This window comes from Giraffa tippelskirchi, chromosome 9, assembly GCF_054371585.1.
Source record: "Giraffa tippelskirchi isolate mGirTip1 chromosome 9, T2T-mGirTip1v1.2.pri, whole genome shotgun sequence".
NCBI lineage: Eukaryota > Metazoa > Chordata > Mammalia > Artiodactyla > Giraffidae > Giraffa > Giraffa tippelskirchi.
In genome coordinates this window covers 90,153,245-90,174,819 of record NC_137283.1, presented here as the reverse complement: position 1 = coordinate 90,174,819, position 21,575 = coordinate 90,153,245, and the positions used below count along the sequence as shown (strand labels likewise).

Here is a 21,575-nt window from a genome sequence, read left to right as displayed (position 1 = left end):
TTTTAAACTGAAGGTCCTATATTCGACCTGGAGGCAAATATCCTAACTGTGCTCATTGAAGAGGGAGGCTAAGGAAGATTCAGTTAGCTTATCTGCTCCTGCTATGATAGTCCAGTTAATCACTTTGTGGGTTAGTATGAATTCCTTTAGCCACCTGCTCCCGATAGCCACCATGGATGTGGAGGCACTGCTGTTGTCTTTTGTAGCAGTCCTATCTTGTTGTTTTGGGGCTGTTACTACTTTCTACTGTCCAATCCAGCCTCCTATCCATCTTTCAGAGAATCCTCCTAAGTTTTGGACCATCACTAGCCAACGTTCTTATTTTCCAATGCACTCATTTATGAATTTTAAAATTCAATTTTAAAGATGCTTTTTCTGCCAGGTCTAGGGATTTGTGGCATGCAGTATGTGCCCAGCCTGCCATTTTAAATCCAACTTGCTTTTCTTCTCCCCCTCCCCCATCTCCTCTCCTCCTCTTTCTCCTCCTCCCACTCCCTTTTCTGAAAGAAGCAGTGGTTATAATCTGATTTAATCACATAGTTAAGCAAAGAAGGAACACAAGCAAATCTAAGTTAAGGTGGGCTGAGAAAAGAGCACTACAGATTCTTGTAGTAAAGTGGGAATAGAGTTTGTCCTGATTATGAAAGAATGCTAAGCTTGCCAAATCCATAGATTTGATTTCTCACAATTTTTGTTTGCCTCATGTAGGCTTTGACATGGTCTCAAATTTCTCCAGCATTTGCCTTGAATTTTTGGATTTATTGGTGAACTCTGCTTTCAAGCTTATATATTTCTAAAGTTATATTCAAACACTGCCATCTTGTGGGTCATTTCTTGGGTCTCCCAATCCCACCCCTCAAACTTGCTCATGCAAATATATTCATCCAGAAGATTTCAGGGATATCAACGTTTATTAGGTGCACTAACAGCAGTACTGAGATATATATAAAATCATTAAACTTCATAAGTTCTTTATGAAGGAGGTACTGTTAATCCCATCAGAGGTGAGGAGACTAAGGCCTAGAGTGGTTGTATAATTTGCCTTAGGTCTCAAAGCTGGTGGTAATAGAAGTAAATTTTTATATTCAGACAGTTTGCCTTCAGAACCTTTGCTTGTACTGCACCCACATATAAAACTAATAAATCTAAAACAACCCAGTGTGACACAGTAATATGAATAAGCTATAGAACTATTAGAGAAGAGAGGATAACTGTTAGGAAAGGGCATCAGGGAAGGTGTCACAGATTTGTGAGGAGGTTGCCTCCTCTAAGTGAGAATTAGGATAATTTTCCCATTGGAAGGATGCAGCAGAGACCATAACCCCTGGATCTAATAACATAGAAACACCCTCAGTTCAGTTCAGTCGCTCAGTCGTGTCCGACTCTTTGCAACCCCGTGAACCGCAGCATGCCAGGCCTCTCTGTCCATCACCAACTCCCGGAGTCCACCCAAACTCATGTCCATTGAGTTGGTGATGCCATCCAACCATCTCATCCTCTGTCGTCCCCTTCTCCTCCTGCCCTCAATCTTTCCCAGCATCAGGGTCTTTTCAAAGAAGTCAGCTCTTCGCATCAGGTGGCCAAAGTATTGGAGTTTCAGCTTCAACATCAGTCCTTCCAATGAAGAGTTATCTAATTTTATCTGCCGTTGTACCCTGTCTTCTTTTGGGAAACTACTTGTCATTCTGCTTCAATTATTTGTTGTTTAGTTGCTAAGTCATGTCTGACTCTTTGTGACCCCCGTGGACTGTAGCCAGCCCAGGTTCCTCTGTCCGATGGAATTTCCCAGGCAGGAATACTGGAGCGGATTGTCATTTCCTTCTCCAGGGCATCTCCCAGACTCAGGGACTAAACCCATGTCTCCTGTATTGGCAGGTGGATTCTTTACCACTGCGCCACTATAGAACTCTAATAAAGGCTGTCAGTCATGATGCCCTTATGCTTCACCTAATCTGAGACAATATCAGGGTACATCAGGGGCCATGAGATTTTTGTGCTTGAGGCAGAGGGCTCAGTCCCGTCTTCTCTAGTGGCAAAGCTGAGGTGGGTGTCAGAAAGCTGCTTCCAGCCAAGCGTTCTTACCTGGAAGGCAGTTTGGAGTAAAAGAAAATTAGGTCAAACAATAAAGTTCTCGTCATCTGTAGGCCAGCTGCATTGCTGATCTTCCAGTAGCAATAAGCACTCTTGCAAAACCTGAGCAGGTCTGAGTTTTGGTTCATTGCAACCATACAAATTCTGATATTCTTTCTTCTGTCACCAGCTGAAGTAGGGGCAGTAATACATTCCTTGTCTCTGTACAACTTCAGTGGTAGCACAGTACATTCTGATTATGAAGGATAGCACAATTAATTAACATGGGAAATGTGGCATTTATGGAGTTTATTGGAAATGGTGTGGTTTAAACATCTCTGTGATGCCCTGTCTTGGCCTCATCTCAAGCTCCATTCCTGATGCCTGGACTATTTTCCTACTTCTCTGCCTCTAAATCACTGTAATCTTGTAAAGCCATCCTTAGATTTCTTGCTTTACACCTAATTTAATTTTAAAAAATTGTTTATTTTTTGGCCATACCATATGGGTTCTTAGTTCTCTGACTAGGAATTGAAACCAGGCCCTCAGCAAAGAAAGCACAGAGTCCTAACCACTGGACCACCAGGGAATTTCCTAAGACTACTTTGGAGATTCCAGTCAACTATTTTTCTAAACTTCGATTTTTTTTTAAACTTAATGAAGTAACTTTAATTATTGCAAATAAAAATGACAAATTCAAAATGATAGAAATTAAAAGTCACCAATAACCCACCACACAGATAATAATTGCTACTGGTATAGTTCTCTCTCTTCTTTCTTCTATGTGTCAGCACAAAGAGAATTTTTTTTTTAATGGCTAATTTTGATCTCTTCCTTCACTAACCATATCTCCAGTGCTTTTTTCATTTCATTTTCCTTTATTTGTACTATTTCCTAATCATTGCAGTATTCCATCCTGCAAATTACCAGTATCTTTGAAGACCTCTACTTTTCCAGGGAAATGGGGAGCAATCTCACATCCCTTGGCTTGCAGTATTCTTTCGTTCCTGCTTCATCTTGTTATCATCTACTCATTCTTCCAATGTTAGTTCAAGTGTTACTTCTTTGGGAGCTTCAATTTATCATAGTATTATTTGCAGTTTTTGTACAAGTTGCAAACAATTCTTATGTGTGGGATTATCTGGGTCTGTATAAGTGTTTTGTTCACTAATTGGATCCCTATTGTTTACAAGTGCCTGACACTGGCTATTGTTAAAATGAATAATTGCAATGGGACTAGAATAATTCCACTGCTAAGGAAATCCTTCTTATTTATAAAAAGTAACATCTACCATTTAGGAAGTGTTATTGTGTTCCAGGCACTCTGCTAAGTGCAATATGTCTCTATTATATATGTCTGTATTATAATTACATTTTGGTAATATGGTAATATGCATTGTTGTTCCTATTTTACAAATGAGGAAACAGAGGCTTCCAAAAAGGCAAGTAACTTGTGGAGAGACTGATAAAATATTTGATCTTTGGTCAGTGCATTTATTTACATTATTTTACTTGCCATTGCTAGCTTCTTTGTGCATGAATATAAAAGTCGTCATACATAGCTTACTTTCAAAATCACTTCAATGTTTACATTATAAACTAGTTTTTGTTACCTGTCAAAGAAGGGCACCTAGAATAAGGGGCAAAGAGACAGAACAGAGCTAGTTATTCTCTTCACTAACCAGCTGGGTGTTTTTGGGCTTCCACAAGGCAAGCTCCAGAAAGAGTTCAGCTGAATGGGCCGTCCCGAAGGAGACATTTAGTCCAACTCTGTCGTTTACAGATGAGAGAGACTAAATGGCTTGTATAACTGACCACGTGGCAGAGCCCCACAGCTACTTCCTGACTCCTCGTGTTGTTTGTTCTGAGTCACCCAGCCCTCCTCCAACGAACAGTGACCCGGCGCCTACTGTATTAGGCATTCCCAGGCAGGGTGTTTCTTTTTCGCTACCCTTGTATCGATTATTGGCTGCTTGCTTTTCCTTCCTCATTTTTCACGCGACCATGTTAATAAACGGCCCTTCCGTGCGGAGTTAAAGGTGGGGAAGGATAGTGCCAGCCTGGCGTCAGGCAGTGGCGTGAGCTGGTGATTGGCGGGCCCCGGGTCGGCCGCTGGACCCGCACAGCGATGATCTAAGCAGTCCCTGACGCCTTCTGACCCAGGGAGTGACCCCCCAGATCATCCGGGTGTGGGAGGGGCGAGGCTGTCTCTCTGCCAGACCGCGCCCTGAGCTTTTCAGTGACCCCATTGGTAGGGCCTCGGGGAGGAAACTCAGGGGCCAGATGCCTACGCCTTTGGTTTCTGTTGCGTGGTGACCAAGGCATCCGTCCAGGTCTCCAAAGCTCAGTTTCTCTACCAGGGTTTATTGTGAACTGCCAAGTCTCCAGCTGTGGGGGCGAACAGGGTTTCTCCTTGGGCGACAACTGACGGCGGGACGGACATTTCCACCCCCCTCGGCCCCCCCGTTGGCTTAAGAGTCCCCGACCGCGGCCTTCCCCCACCCCGCCGTCCCCCTCCGCACCCTCCCAGCCGCCAGCGCTGGCAGTCCCAAGGCCGCCGGGGTCAAGTTCCTTTAGGGCGCCAGGGAAAGGCCACAGTTTCAGTGCTGCCACGCGAGGCCTTCTGGGCAGACACTAGCCAATCCTCAAGAGGCATACACGAGCCCCAGCCAATCAGCGCCCGTCTTATTCCTAGGTCCCGCCCGCACCGGCCTTACCTCCCAGAGCCACCCCCCCCACTCCACTTCCAGGCGCCTGTAGACGCGGCTGGAGCTGCAGCCACCTCCAGAGCTGACCCGGGCCTGGGGACCGGCCTCCACTGGCGCCCTTCGCTTTCTCCTGCTGCCTTCACTGAGGATGAGTCCCTGCGCGGCCGTGCGCCCACCCTGCGGAGACCACTGGTGCATTTTCATCTAGCGACTGGTGAGGGAGGCTTCAGCCGTGCCCTGCCGTTAGGAGCCGGGCAGAGGCGACGGGATGGTGTGATCTTCCCGCAGGGTGCGGGGCACAGCGGGCCGGGGACTCCGCGGCGCCGAGGCCGCCGGGCTCCGCTCGAGGCGGCGCGAGGCCGGCCGTGTGGCCCGGGTCCCAGAGGCCACCTCCCCGCGTCCTCCCCGAGCTAATGAATGGTGTGTGCGGGCAGTGCGCTACGTTGCGGTTCTCCTGCCACGCCCTCCAGCGACGTCGCGCTGCTCGTTTCTGGTGGTTGTCTCCTGTCACTGTCCCTCGAGCTTTGAATGTGAAGGCATTCCTCGAGGCGACCGTATCCCTCAGCCCCTTCGTCGCGTCACAGAAGTTTTCGTTCACCCTGGGGATGCTAACGATGAAGTGCAGAGTGAATCGAGTTCTGTAAAAGGGACCCGTTCTTTTCTTGGGGGATGGAGGAGACAGGATAGAGGCCTTCTGTTCTTGTGTCATGTTGCGGATTTCTAAAAAAAAAAAAGTTTTAGTTGAGCAGCGAAATAAGTAACCCAGGATATCCGTGATTCCGGATTTCCAGCGTAGGTAATAAAACGTAAAGTGTGTTCACCGGACAGGTCAGGAAGTAGAAATTGACGTGACACCTTGGTTTTTTTGCCCCACGCATGGAAGTAGGGGGTTTGAAAGTCGAAATTCATCAGAAATGCTACAAGAACCAGTGTTTCTATGCCCGTGATGTCCAAATTCACATCCTGCCATAGATCCTTGATCTTTTCACTGCCGTTTTTTTCTTTAACTTTTTAATTTTAATTTTTATTTATTTATTTGGCTGCACCTGGTCTTAGTTGGGGCATCTGGGATCTAGCTCCCTGACCGGGGATGAAACCTGGACTCCCTGCACTGGGAGTACAGCGTCGTAGCCACTGGACCACCAGGGAAGTCCCTGCCCTTTCTAATTTGAATTCCGTGATTTTTATGGGTTTTAGAAACCGATATAGGGCAGAAAGAGCTGCTTTCTAAAAAGAATTATAGTATAGATACTTGCAGAAAGTACAGATATTTAGTCAAAGCAGCTTATTTCAAGGAATTAAAAAAACGGCTCTTCTATTATTTAAAAAATTTTTTAAAAACTTGTGCCCACGGCTTTCAGTATGCTAAATTGTACATTATGCTTCAAGACCATAAAGTTCAATAGACCATGTTACATAAGGAGCTCAGTGTTACTTGGTTAATTATTATAAATGACTTCAAAGTTAGCTTATTATTATTTTTTTAAATCTTTTGGTCATGTCCTGTGTCATGTGGGATCTTAGTTCCCCAACTAGGACCAGGGTTCAAACCTGTATCCCCTGCAATGGAGCACAGAATCTTAACCACTGGAGGGACCCCTAAAGAAATCCCTTTATTATCATTAATAGGATGGTAATTCTTTGCCACCTCCAGAGATGTGCTTGTCCCTTAAAATTTGGGGAATTGTTCAATTGTGAAACTGGGTTTTATGCTAATAAAATATTGAATTTTCTATCTCTTGTACCCAGAGAATAATTGAGAAGACATTAGAATGAAATACAGTATTGATAAAGCTAAATTATTTCCTAAAGTAGTAAGTCTTGATGTTTTAAAATTAGATGAAATATTTTCAGGGCTTACAGAAGGAATTTAAAATTTTAAAAATTCTTTGATTATAAGTCACTATTATAATTTGTAGCTTTGTAACAGTTAACATAGATACAAGTCTTTAGGGAAGATATTTTGATTTTAGAGAGCTCTTCAAAAAAAATAAACCTACTGGTTGAGTACATATTATATTTTGTGAGAAATGTAAGTTAGTATGGCATTCCCTTCCCTCCTTTCAGGAGCTTAAAATCTTTGTAGGCAAGGTCTCCACTCATAAGGCAAGTTGTTATCATTTTGCTGATGAAGAAATTCGGATTAGGGAGATTAAGCTACTGACCAAGGTTTTAGATAGTAGGAATCCAATTCTTTTTCTTTTTTTTTTTTAAGTGAAACATGTATTTATTAGGTGGAAAAGAGTTGCTCCCTCATGGTAGTTTGAATTACTTTTTAGGAGCCATTTCTTCTGGGTTTCATTTGGCCAGTCATTTTGATTTGCCTGGGTCTGAGTCTGTATTCAGTATAGCTGAGGAACTTCCCATGCGTGCCTGTTCATCTCTTAGCCAAGATGGAGTCAAGTGCAGAGGCTTATGGGTAGTTGACATCACTTACTGTGAGGTGATGCCTCCTCCCTTTTTGACCTCTAAGGAGCGTTTCATGTGTAGTCCGCAAGGTCTCCTTGACTTCAAGAATGAGGTATAGGTGGTCTTTTATCTGGGCAGGGCCCAGACTCTTCCATTGTCCTGCTTTTATGGAGTTTCTGGTGTTTATCGAGTTTCTGTCCATAGGGGAGACACTGTTGAGCCTGCCTCAAATCCCCCCTAAGAGATATAAACCCCAAGAAATCCTTATTGGGAGGATGAAGGGCAAAGGTCTGTCTTCTCTAGCTTCTTTAGACTGACATGGAGCTCATACACTCTACCTAGTTGGGGTCATAGAGCTCTTGTTCTGTCTCACCAAGGGACCCGGGTTGACTTCAGCTGTTATTTTGGCAGGATCTATTCCGAGGAGTGGCTGGTATCTCTCCATCACCGTCATCTTGATGCAAAACTATTATTATATATATTATTATATTATATATTATATTATTATTATATATATTATTATATATTATAATTTGTAAGAGACAAAATAATTTAGATTGAAAAAGTCAGGGGCCAAATATCAATAAAAGAATTTTTGTAACCAGAGGCCCAAGCAGGGGTAAGAACCAGGTTACATTTGGTAGCAGTTTTGATCCTGGTCCAGATAGAATCAGAGCTTGGGTTACCCTGTCCAGAGGAATGGATCTATTTGGTGTGGTCATACACATTTTCTTTGTCCTGTTAGCCCAGTATGATTGATGTAGGTAGGTGTCACAGACTGAGTCAGAAGTAGTTGGACAAGTGACAACCTGAATGTTAATAGACAAACTGGGTCACATTTCTTCTCAGCATAGTAAGTCAGAAACCCAGTCTGGTCCTGGTGCTTTGGGGAGACTTGTAGCCAGGTAACCATTTGTCTCGTTTTATGTAGGGATGTTTTACCTCTTGATGTGGTATTAACATGTACATAACGAGTGCTATTGGTCCCCACACATGTGTTTTCTCATCTTGTTAACATATGATTTAAAGCAAATTCATTGTCTAAAAATATAATAATTACAAGAGGAGGCCTTTAAAAAGTAAGGTCATGGTTACCACCTGCTAGCAGACATTCTTTTGAGACTGGTTGGTGGCATCCCAAGTTTGACACAGTTCAGAAAACTCAAGGTCTTAGCAATACAAGGACTTGTCTGAAATCACATCCATAGTAGGAGCCCAATTCTTACAAGAACAAGTAACGGTAATTCTTTTCTGCCACACTGTTCTAGTTCTTACTGAAGATTTCCTAACTGCATTTTGAAAGAGCAGTTTGGGTAGAGAGAATAAGTAGAATTCACACTGTTTTATATCTGTGTGATTTTAGATAGGCTACTCAAGCTTTTATATCAATTTCCTCTTTGTAAAATAAAGGTAATAATATATACAGGACAATACAGGCTGGAAAGAGGATTACGTTAGTTCATTTATGTAAAGCACTATGCTTGTCCATATGAAAGTTCAAAAGATGGTAGATGTAATGTTTCTAAGCCATGGACAAGTTGGCAGCCTTGTAAAGGTTTGAGTAAAAATGTTCCAAGCAGAAGGGACTTTAATATAGTTACTCCATTTTCTGATCTATATGTATCACTATGTTCCTTTTTCCTTCAAAACATTTCTTGGGTACTTACATGTACATGAATTGTCTCATTGATTTTTCAGAACAACTCAGGAGATAGTTATTCCCTTTTTACAGAGAGAATTGAAGCTTAGGTGATGGGTCATGTGCCCAGGGTAATTTATAATTTAATTAGTGGTGTATCTCAGTTACTAGCTCAGTGTTCTGAATTCACAGTCTGAACTTTATGTGCTACATAATCACCGAGTCTAACTGGCATCTTTTTTCTGAGGTCACAAGGCTATTAATGCATGAAATACATTGTTTCATTTTGGTCTTAAATATTTCAGAGACTAGCATGATCAGATTTCTGTGTTAGGAATATAACTGAACTCTTAATCAAGGGTATAAATAGGATTGTGAGCCATTGTTGAGGGCTCAACCTCTACTGACTGGCACCTTTGTAGTGGCCCAGTCTTCAAGGTTAACAATTGCCAGAGTGAACGTCAACATTCTAGGAATCAGCGAACTAAAATGGACTGGAATGGGTGAATTTAACTCAGATGACCATTATATCTACTACTGTGGGCAGGAATCCCTTAGAAGAAATGGAGTAGCCATCATGGTCAACAAAAGAGTCCAAAATGCGGTACTTGGATGCAATCTCAAAAACGACAGAATGATCTCTGTTCATTTTCAAGGCAAACCATTCAATATCATGGTAATCCAAGTCTATGCCCTGACCAGTAACGCTGAAGAAGCTGAACTTGAACGGTTCTATGAAGACCTACGAGACCTTTTAGAACTAACACCCAAAAAAGATGTCCTTTTCATTATAGGGGACTGGAATGTAAAAGTAGGAAGTCAAGAAACACCTGGAGTAACAGGCAAATTTGGCCTTGGAGTACAGAATGAAGCAGGGCAAAGGCTAATAGAGTTTTGCCAAGAGAACACACTGGTCATAGCAAACACCCTCTTCCAACAGCACAAGAGAAGACTCTACACATGGACATCACCAGATGGTCAACACCAGAATCAGATTGATTATATTCTTTGCAGCCAAAGATGGAGAAGCTCTATAGAGTCAGCAAAAACAACACGGGGAGCTGACTGTGGCTCATATCATGAACTCATTATTGCCAAATTGAGACTTAAATTGAAGAAAGTAGGGAAAACTACTAGACCATTCTGGTATGACCTAAATCAAATCCCTTATGATTATACAGTGGAAGTGAGAAATAGATTTAAGGGACTAGATCTGATAGAGTGCCTGATGAACTATGGATGGAGGTTCATGACATTGTACAGGAGAGAGGGATCAAGACCATCCCCGTGGAAAAGAAATGCAAAAAAGCAAAATGGCTGTCAGAGGAGGCCTTACAAATAGCTGGGAAAAGAAGAGAAGCAAAAAGCAAAGGAGAAAAGGAAAGATATTCTCATCTGAATGCAGAGTTACAAAAAATAGCAAGGAGAGAGAAGAAAGCCTTCCTCAGCAATCAGTGTAAAGAAATAGAGGAAAACAACAGAATGGGAAAGACTAGAGATCTCTTCAAGAAAATTAGAGATACCAAGGGAACATTTCATGCAAAGATGAGCTCGATAAAGGACAGAAATGGTATGAACCTAACAGAAGCAGAAGATATTAAGAAGAGGTGGCAAGAATACCCAGAAGAACTGTACAAAAAAGATCTTCACCACCCAGATAATCACGATGCTGTGATCACTCACCTAGAGCCAGACATTCTGGAATGTGAAGTCAAGTGGGCCTTAGAAAGCATCACTACGAACAAAGCTAGTGGAGGTGATGGAATTCCAATTGAGCTATTTCAAATCCTGAAAGATGATGCTATGAAAGTGCTGCACTCAATACGCCAGCAAATTTGGAAAACTCAGCAGTGGCCACAGGACTGGCAAAGGTCAGTTTTCATTCCAATCCCAAAGAAAGGCAATGCCAAAGAATGCTCAAACTACCGCACAGTTGCACTCATCTCACACGCTAGTAGAGTAATGCTCAAAATTCTCCAGGCCAGGCTTCAGCAATACGTGAACCATGAACTTCCAGAGGTTCAAGCTGGTTTTAGAAAAGGCAGAGGAACTAGAGATCTAATTGCCAACATGCGCTGGATCATCAAAAAAGCAAGGGAGTTCCAGAAAAACATCGATTTCTGCTTTATTGACTATGCCAAAGCCTTTGACTGTGTGGATCACAATAAACTGTGGAAAATTCTGCAAGAGATGGGCATACCAGACCACCTGACCTGTCTCTTGAGAAACCTGTATGCAAGTCAGGAAGCAACAGTTAGAACTGGACGTGGAACAACAGACTGGTTCCAAATAGGAAAAGTAGTATGTCAAGGCTGTATATTGTCACTCTGCTTAATTAACTTATATGCAGAGTACATCATGAGAAACGCTGAGCTGGAAGAAGCACAAGCTGGAATGAAGATTGCCGGGAGAAATATCTATAACCTCAGATATGCAGATGACACCACCCTTATGGCAGAAAGTGAAGAGGAATTAAAAATCCTCTTGATGAAAGTGTAAGAGGAGAGTGAAAAAGTTGGCTTAAAGCTCAACATTCAGAAAACTAAGATCATGGCATCTGGTCCCATCACTTCATGGGAAATAGATGGGGAAACAGTGGCTGACTTTATTTTTTTGGGCTCCAAAATCACTGCAGATGGTGATTGCAGCCATGAAATTAAAAGACGCTTACTCCTTGGAAGGAAAGTTATGACCAACCTAGATAGCATATTTAAAAGCAGAGACATTATTATGCCAACAGAGGTCCGTCTAGTCAAGGCTATGGTTTTTCCAGTAGTCATGTATGGATGTGAGAGTTGGACAGTGAAGAAAGCTGAGCACCGCAGAATTGATGCTTTTGAACTGTGATGTTGGAGAAGACTCTTGAGAGTCCTTTGGACTGCAAGGAGATCCAACCAGTCCATCCTAAAGGAGATGAGTCCTGGGTGTTCATTGGAAGGACTGATGTTGAAGCTGAAACTCCAATACTTTGACCACCTCATGCGAAAAGTTGACTCATTGGAAAAGACCCTGATGCTGGGAAGAATTGGGGGCAGGAGGAGAAGGGGACGACAGAAGATGAGATGGCTGGATGGCATCACTGACTTGATGAATGTAGGTTTGGGTAAACTCCAGGAGTTGGTGATAGACAGGGAGGCCTGGCGTGTTGTGATTCATGGGGTCGCAAAGAGTTGGACACGACTGAGCGACTGAACTGAACTCAACTGAACTGTAGCCAGCTATACTCCTCCACTCAATTTCTCATCAACACTTCATCACATATAAAACAAGTTTTCACCTTTAATTTCTGTTTATTCCTTTTGTTTTAAGTTTGTTTTCTCTGATTTCTAAAGTATTTACCCCCTACTTTTCTTCCTGGCTGTCCAAGCCAGAAACCTAGGCATTATCACCACATCTAATCAACTCAAGGTCCTAAATATGTTTTTTATTGCTCACTTTCTTTATCCCGAAAGAAAGGCACGTAAGACTGTCTGTAATCTAGTGCATCCAGTATATATATATTAGGCATTATGCATTTCTGTTTTCTGAATTTCTTGGAATTTCAGAATGGACCAAGGTGATTTTAGTGCTTTTATATTTTTCTTACTTTGGCCTCAAATGCCCACTAACCCCAGGCTGACACGTACTCGTCTTTAAGTCTTCGTTTATACATATCCTTTCTGAAATCTCTATATCCTTCCTATTGACTCTACATTCCTGAGTCACTTGTTATATTTTTACCATAGATTTTTAATCATGGTTTTTTTGTACTTGCTTAAATTCATTCCCCTCTACTAAGCAATTCATTTCCCTGTACTAAACTGTGACCCACTGATGGTAGACTATGTGTTAGATAATAAATCTTGTTCAATCAATACAGTTGTTAAATGAGCTACATTTTCACTCAAGTATTATCAATGAGTATTGAGAATAGAATTTTTTGAATTATTGAGAGTAAAACAGTTGCTTAGTTATGTCTGACTCTGCAATCCCACGACTTTAGCCCTCTCTAGGCTCCTCTGTCCATGGGATTTCTTAGGCAAGAATACTGGAGTGGGTAGCCATTCCCTTCTCCAGGGCATCTTCCCAACCTGGGGATTGAACCTGGGTCTCCTGCATTGCGGGCAGATTCTTTACTGTCTGAGCCACCAGGGAAGCCCTTAAGCTCTATGTATTTTTGTTTTTGCAGTACCTTGTGACCTGTAGATGCACTGAGGAGGCAGCATTGTGTTGTAGAAATAGCTTGGACTTTACTGTGACATAGATCTGTGTTTGAATTCTAACTCTTTTGCTGATAGTGTGATTTCAGTGGCCTACTTAACCTCTCTGAAGTAAAATATCACTTCATGTAAAATGTCACATGCTTAAGTACTTCCTTTGCTCTCTTTGCCTTCAGTAAGTATTGTTCAAAGCATAAATAAGATTAACACTAGACATTGGGCCAGGAATTTAGGGGAAATATGAGGGCAGGAGACACGTTTGAGAATTATGAACACATAGGTTAAAGTAAGATGAAGAGTTTGAACTATCCAAGGAGAGTATGAATTAGGAAAGGAAGACTCAGTGAAACACTGAGAGAAGCCCAACATTTGAATGTCAGGGGAAGGGAAAATGCCTTTGGAAGAAGTGGTAGGAGAGAGAGCCCATGCTTAAATGCTTCAGTGGTTCCCTGTCCTTTCAGTACTCCTTGGAGATGTGAATGTGGTGGTAATGAGTCAACAGCAGGGAAGTCAAGTAACATTATCCCCAAGTAATATTTGGCAATTTGGATGTCATTGGTAACCTTAGTATGTATGGTTTCATTGGAGGAGAGTGCTCGGAAACCAGTGACAGAGGTATTGAAGACCAAACAAGCTCTAGGATAAACGTGTTATCTTTTTGTTACTGAAGAAATGATAGTAATAAAAACTACTATTTGTGGGATATACATTTGGTGGCAGATACAATGCTGAGCAGCTTCATTTATCATTATAGTAACTCTGTGAGGTGGGTGGCATTGTCTGTTTTCAGGTGAAGAAATGAAGGCTTGGAGAGATTATCGTAATTTGTAGTTACATAATTGGTAACAGGTGGCATTGCTATATTTGAATCCAGATATGTAGGATTCAGAGAAGTGCTAGCTCTTAGTCACTTCCATATTTATGTTCATAGTACTCTGTATGTGCTTCTCTCATTATATATTGTATAGTATCACTTTTATTTAGATTTAATATTCTTTTTTCCCTTTAAGTGTTTGAATTATGTATCATAACAAATTACGGAATTCTTTTCTCTTGTACCTTAATTATTGCATGTAGGGTTTGAGTGACTGATGTAAGTGGTTCTTTTCAGTTATTAGGAAGACACTGAAAACACAAAATTTTAGAGCCTCAAAGGAGTTAAGTACATGTGAGTATTTTGCCACCTATCATGTTTTCCAGTTTAACATTTTAAACTACTTGAGGCTTTGGTACTTTGTCTTCGTGTCAGCTAACTATCGAACACGTTGTTGGCTTATTTACATGCAGTCTAGTGGAAACAGAACTGGAGCTAGGAAGAACTAGGAGTTCTCAAGTTCTGTGCTATTATTTCCATATAGGGAAATCATAATAGTTAGGAACCAGTTAGGTTTAGAATTTCTGACTTAGTGTGCTTTGAAATGGGAGTGGAAAATATGGATTTGGAATGTTTATGTCTGCTGCACAGAAGTTTTTCCTGTACATACATGTAAACTCACTTATGACCCTCTAAATAGTCATATAACTGTTTTTCCTCTGTTGTTATAGCCACGCGTTTTGGGAAACAAACTCACTCAGAAGGACAGTGCAGGTAATTGAGTGCAGTTTATTACACCGGCGGGCCCAAGGCAGAGTCTCCTCTTAGCCAAGGACCCCGACCAGCATTTGTGAAAATCTTTTATACCCCATGTGTACGTGTCTGAACTCACCACCCCAGATTCCTTGAAACTTACATAAACAAAGGAAGGGTAAATATAATCACAATAATCTCATCATTTAGGTGTTAATGTGTTTAAACAGTTAAACAGTTGGCCAATAATCGATAAGCCCGAGGTTACACTCCGATAGGTACAGAAAAATTTACGGCCCGTCCAGAGACAGGGGTGATTAGTGTATGTTTTCTTTTAGGCGATGAGTAACCTGGATTCGATCTTCAAGGTTCCCCTGTCCGGAGGGGGTCTTATCCTTCTATTGTCGTTTCCACAGGCACTAAGCACAGAGTTCAGAGTCCATTAGAGAGGTGGCCGAACCTGATCAGCATGAACAGGCCTAAGATGGAGTCCAGGCCCTATGAATTCCTTCTTCACTGTCATTCATATAAATACAGAAGTCTCTTGATATCAGTGGGGTACTGGTTCTAAGACCCCAATGGTATACCAGAATCCACAGATGCTTAGGTTTTGTATGTAAAATGACTTAATATTTGCATACAAGTATACTTTAAATCGTCTTTAGATTACTTCCAATATCTAAATACAATGTCAGTGCTATGTAAATATGGTTAAACTTTGAACAACATGGATTTGAAGTGCATAGGTCCACTTATGCTTGATTTTTGTTAATAAATGTGTACTGCAGTACTACCAAGATCTGCCTTTGGTTGAAATTGCAGATATGGAACTGTGAATAGGAGGAACCTAGCATAGGGAAAGCTGGCTGTGAGAGGGTCATTGTGTTGTTCAAGGGTCAACTGTAGTTGAAAATGCTATGTAAATATAGTTGGTCAGCATGAGGCAAAATCAAGCTTTTGTTTTTGAAACGTTGTGGAATTTTTAAATACTTTCAATCCAAGCTTGGTTCGATTAACAGATGTGAAACTTGCAGATATGAAGGGCTGACTACATATTTAAAATAAATTAAAATGAAAAAAGTATTTTGGGAACTTAATTTGATACCTTGGAAAAGATAACTTATGTAGAATTTCTACTATAAAAGCTTTAAAATCTAGGCATTATAGATGGACTGACTGCTCATTTAAAATCCAGAAGACAAAAATACTGAAAGGAGAAGATAATTAGATGATAAATAAAAGGTGATGGAGAAATGCTCAATATGAAGTAGTCCACTCTAGATACCAAATTTCTAGTATATTGGTGTTTAAAAAACTGAAGATAAGTAGTTTATCAAGTGGTTGACAAATAATATTTTGTTTCTCCAGATCTGAAAGGGCAAAGCAAGAGACATTAGCATATTGGAAAAAGACTAGAGGCTCATGTATGATGGTTGAGTTTTCTGGACTTGCCTGTGGCCTCTCTCATCAACACGTTAGCATTTATATATGTTTTTAAGATGTATGTTTATTTTAAAATGTGTACATGCCCTTGGTAAAGCATTCAAAAGAGGTTTGTAGTAAAAAGTAAGTCTGCCTTTCATTTCTGTCTCCAGCCATGTGCTCTTCCCTGGAGCAACCACTGTTAACCATTTTCTTGTATGTTCTTCTAAACATCTTTCATGCGTATTTAAGCATAAGCATATGCTTACATATACATTTTCTCAGAAGTGGCATTACACATGCATCTAGTTTTAAGAGACATTTTACAATCTATCTTGCAGGCTATCTCATATTAGAAAATATGTAACTGCCTTTTTTTTTTTTGATACATGAACAATCTTTTGCATGGATATACCATAACTATCTTAACTATGAAGATTTTTTTCATGCATTGATGCAGTGACTTTTCTTGTACTTATGCCGTTTCACACATGGATATATTTTTACAGGATAAACCCTTAGGAGTAAAATTGCTTGAGTCGGAAGGAATGTGCATTTTACATTTTGGCAAATACTACTGAGTTGCTGTCTATAATGACTGTACTGGTATACACTCACCAACAATGGAGTAGAGTTTCTGTTTCTCCACACCCTTGTCTATACACAGTGATGTCAACCTTTTTGATCTTTGTCTTTCTGATAGATAAAATTAGTGTCTCATTGTAGTTTTAATTTACATGTCTTCTCTTTTGAATGAGATGAGTTTCTTTTTAAAAATCCATTTAACACCCCCCCCCCCGCTTTTTTGTGTGAGAAAGTTGGTCATATTCTTTGACTTTTATTCTATTGGTCTCTTACTATTTTGTATAGATGATATATTCAAGGAAAAATTTTCTCCTTTTTTGTCTTTCAGGTTTTTTATGTATGTTTTAAACTGATGGAATTTATTGGAGTTTTATAACTTCTGGATTTTAGATCATATTTAGAGAGACTTTTTGTGCTTTTAGATTAGAAAAAAGAGTCTTTGTTTTTCATCTAGTATTTTTATGGTGTTATATCTTATGTTTGACCCATCTGGAATTTGTATTGCTGTAAGGTATAAAGTAAGTATTTATAGTTTTTTCCCCCCAGATAGCTATTCAGTTGTTTTGATACTTGTTGTTTGCATATTTTTAAAAATACTTATTTGTTTGGCAGCACTGAGTTCTAGTTAGGGCACGGAGGATCTTTTTGTTGTGGCATGCAGGGTCTTTAGTTACAAGATCAAGTTTCTTGACCAAGGATTGAACCTTTGTCCCCTGAATTGGGAGCGTGGAGTCTTGGCCACTAGACCACCAGGAAAGTTCCAATACCTGATGTTTAATTAACATCTCCCTCTGTGGTGAAGAACCTTCCAGGCAGAGAAAACAATGTTAGCATGGTGCCTGGCACTTAGTAAACACTAAATGATAAGAGTGTTGGTTATTGTGGTGGTGGAGGTGCTGGTGATAATGATTATTTAAATGTTTTTTTTTTTTTAATTGGCTGCTCTGGGTCTTCATTGCTGCACGAGGCTTTCTCTAGTTGCAGCAAGCAGGGGCTTCTCTTTAGGGCACGTGGGCTTCAGTAGTTGTGGCACATGGACTCAATTGTTGTGGCTGGAGGGCTTCAGAGTGCGGGCCCAGGAGTTGGGGCGCACTGGCTTAGTTGCTTTGAGGCTTGTAGGATCTTCCTGAAACAGGAGTTAAACCCATGTCCTCTGCATTGGCAGGCAGGTTCTTAACCACTGGACCACCAGGGAAGCCTGATCATTCAGTTTTAAGGGGTAAAGTTTTCAAGTGGGATTCCTATAAAGACAGTAGATTTAAGTGTGTTTATAGCTTGTGGAGGCATAACTGGTTAGAGTGTAGAAATACAGGAGAGAAGTAATGAAGGTTCTGGAAGAAAAGAGGCAGATTCCAGAGTAACACACAGAAGTTAACCTTTAAACACGAGACTGGAAAAAAGGAGAGGATGACTGATACAGATACAGAATACTATAGATGTGAAGGTGATGTTGATGCAAATAACCAGTGATCCATAGTAAGAATAAAAGAGGGTTTTGTTCCAACTCAACTGCAGACTGTAGCCCAGGAAACAACATCTCAATAACTTGGGAGGAGCCAGTATACATGATTTTTTTTTTGCTGGGAAATACATACAGTCAAGCATGCATGTTGGTAAAAGAGTACTGCTAATCACAAATGACAGATATCTCAAGTAAATGGTTGTAGTGTTTTTCTGTGTATGGGGAGGTGTGAGAATCTGGTCGTCTTACCTATCGTGGAGCCTGTAGATCCCCAGAGTAGAATGCTTTATCCTGTTTTTCCCCTCCTAAATTTTCCTCAGGACGTACTGTCAGTGGGTTACTGAAGTGGGTTGCGACTCAAGCTTTGTGTCACTGGATGGTGAGCCACACTCTTCTTTAATGGTAAAAGCAGATGTACAGTGTGTTTGACAGGCCATAAGAAAGACTGTTTTTAGTTAGCATAAATTTAAAGCCAAATTATGTATAAGCAAGAATGACCTCTCCATATCTCAGTATGTGAAAATTTCTTCTATCAGTGAAATGTTTTTTTTTTTAAACCTGGTTAATTTTTTTTTTGTTTTTTGGCAACCATAACAGAGAAGATAATGCAAAACTGTGGCCATCTAAAAAGCAATATCAAGGTGACCTCAAAATTCATTTCTTTGAAAGTTACATATGAAGTAGGGACAGGTGACCACAGTTTCAGGGCTTGAAATCTCCTAAAATGCAGAATAACACAAAGTAATACCTCTCTCTTCCTCTCTCTCCTTTCTTCCCTTCCCTCATCTCTCTCACTCACACATTCTCCTGTCGGATGACAAAATTTAAAAAAAATTGGTAACAACTTTGGCGTTCTTTATTCAAGGGAAAACAACCCATGGATTGCAGGGAGTTCAATTCTCATTAGCAGTGAGGCAGTCTTCCAGTGGATTTTGGGCAAGAGAGAGGGAATTTTGCAGAATGTTGAAAGAGGCAACTCTGAAGCAGGATGTGCTTGACTAGGAGGTTGGGGATTTCCTACTGAGGCGTGCAGGTCCTGTTTTGTATGGGGAGGTGAGTGCACCAAAGCAGAGTTGGAGGATGATTGGTGTTAGGTTTCCTGGACGGGTTTATCTGTAAGTGTGGACTGGGTTTGTGATAGGAGCAGGACCTGATTAAATGAATTAACTTCATCACTACCCATACACATACCTACCCATAATGCCTGGATCCTGAAGTAAAGTTTGAGTGAAGTTAAAGAACTTAGACATACCTCGGATGTGAGAGACCCTTCCAGTCATCTGTATGGTGATGTTGGTAGAATCCAGGCAAACAAACTGGAAGGTGGCTGCCAGGTGAATCCACTTCCCTTTCCTCCTCAACTTTCTCTGTGGGGGTGGATGGAGCCACCTTTCAGACAGGCTTATAGTCAAGCAGAACTCACCTCCCTCATCAAAACTGGGAGAGGAGGCCAAGGAGGCCGAGCTTTTGTCGGTGAAGCTCTTTAACTTTGCCACAAATTCCATACGGAGAGTATCACAGGGGAGGAGGAGCAACTAAAGTCAGATCCTGTCGTTTATTTGCTTGCTTGTTTTTGAAAGTAGAGATCAGAGGCAGTTCAATAGGGGGTAATTGTATTGTAAAATACTCGAGTAAGAGATTCTGTATTTTTTACTTTGTTTCTCCTTCTCTTACAGGTCACCCTTGCAATTATGGATATTTAAAAGGATCAGACAGTGTGGAGGGGGAGTTCCCCTCCTCACTCCCCCTTGGTGCTTGACTTCAGGAATAATTTATAAACTGTGGAAAGTTTTCTTTTTTAAAGAAAGAACCTGTACTGATATAAACTTTATAGAGCTATTTATAGTTTTTTGATTTAAATGCCAAAATACATTGTACAAATCTATATAGTTTTATACTGTTGCCAGGAGGATTTTAATTATAACCCTAAGCAGGCCATTTATTCTCTATCAGTCTTTCTGAATAGCACCTTTGTGGCCTGGCTTTTTCATTTTTTTAAAATTATCTGACTATTCTGAAGAAGGAAGCTGCATAAAAACAATTATTAGGATGAATTCTTCCATCCCTGACTGCACATCGAAGTGCCGATCCCTGACGCATGCCCTGGATGTCCTTTCTGTGGTAACGAAGGGGAGTGAAAACCAGATTAAGGCCTTTCTCTCCAGTCATTGTTACAATGCTGCAACCATCAAGGATGCCTTTGGCCGGAATGCCCTCCACCTTGTTTCCTCCTGTGGAAAAAAAGGAGTGTTAGACTGGCTTATTGAGAAAGGAGTGGATCCCTTGGTGAAAGACAGGGAGTCAGGATGGACAGCTTTGCATAGAAGCATTTTTTATGGACATATTGATTGTGTTTGGTCTCTACTGAAGGTGAGTGTCATTTGTTTTTTTTTAAACTTTGGTCTGGCATGTGTTTTTCTTAATCTCCACGAAGAGATTGGCATTCTTATCAATTGATAAGAACTTGATATCTTTTACTATTGTAATCATTTTTAGAATTTAAATCTCATATATCCTTTTAATTTAACCTTTTACGATGTGAAATTCTAAACATATACTAAAGTTTATAATGTAAACTGTTAGCCAATTTTGTGTTACGTATTTAATATGTCTCCACTGACTTTCTCCACCCCATGTTATTTTAAAGTAAATCCCAGACATTTTGTCATTTACACAGTACTATATATCTTTCAGCATTTTTAAGAAATATGGTTTCCTTTTCTATAACTATATTATTAGCTACTTTAAAAGGACACTAGTTATTGAAATCATATAAGGACTCTGATTTGAGTAGTGTGTTCATTTCTTGTTTGGCTAGGGATTAAGTTTTTATTGTTGTTGTTCAGTTGCTAAGTCATATCTAACTCTTTGTGACCCTGTGGACTGGAGCACACCAGGCTTCCCTGTCCTTCAGTATCTCCCAGAGTTTGCTTAAATTCATGTCCATTGAGTCAGTGATGCTGTCTAACCATCTTGTCCCCTGCAGCCTCCTCCTCCTCCTGCCCTCAATCTTTCCCAGCATCAGGGTCTTTTCCAGTGAGTTGGCTCTTCACATCAGGAACCAAGTATTGGGGCTTCAGCATCAGGCCTTCCATTGGATACTCAGGGTCAATTTCCTTTAGGATTGACTGGTTTGACCTCCTTGCTGTCCGTAAACAGTATGAAAAGGCAAAGTTTTTATATTTGTTTAAAAATTTAATAATCAGAATCAGTTTTGCATGCGTGATAAGGCACTTCAGTCATGTCCTACTCTTTGCAACTCTGTGGGCTATAGCATACCAGACTCCTCTGTCCATGGGATTCTCCAGGCAAGAATACTGGAGCAGGTTGCCATTTCCTCCTCCAGGGAATCTTCCCAACCCAGGGATTGAACCCGTGTCTCTGGCATTTCCTGCATTGGCAGGCAGGTTCTTTACCACTAGCACCACCTGGGAAGCCCAAAAAGTGTTAGTCGCTCAGCAGTGTCCAACTCTTTGCAATTCCATGGACTGTAGCCCGCCAGGCTCCTCTGTCC

At 40.9% G+C, this 21,575-nt stretch overlaps 1 protein-coding gene and 1 long non-coding RNA gene across 6 annotated transcripts in view; one reads left to right on the top strand and one right to left on the bottom strand.

Annotated features, from left to right (window-relative positions):
• Positions 1-892: 892 nt before the first annotated feature.
• Positions 893-4,317, bottom strand: LOC145521652 (uncharacterized). Its single transcript, XR_014065563.1, has 2 exons — positions 3,753-4,317; positions 893-2,082 (listed from the first exon to the last, which is right to left on the bottom strand). It is a non-coding gene; the product is annotated as an uncharacterized LOC145521652 (long non-coding RNA).
• Positions 4,318-4,812: 495 nt separating this feature from the next.
• IBTK (inhibitor of Bruton tyrosine kinase) overlaps positions 4,813-21,575 on the top strand; it is a 94,328-nt gene continuing 77,565 nt past the window's right edge. For 4 of the 5 annotated variants that reach the window (XM_081530422.1, XM_081530424.1, XM_081530423.1 and 1 more), the window contains exons 1-2: positions 4,813-4,992; positions 19,738-20,431. In XM_081530422.1, coding sequence (XP_081386548.1) covers positions 20,111-20,431 — 321 coding nt within the window. In that variant the 5' untranslated portion in view covers positions 4,813-4,992; positions 19,738-20,110. Of the gene's footprint in view, positions 4,993-5,303; positions 5,575-19,737; positions 20,432-21,575 lie in introns of those variants that run through there. The other variant, XM_081530421.1, reaches the window with a different exon arrangement.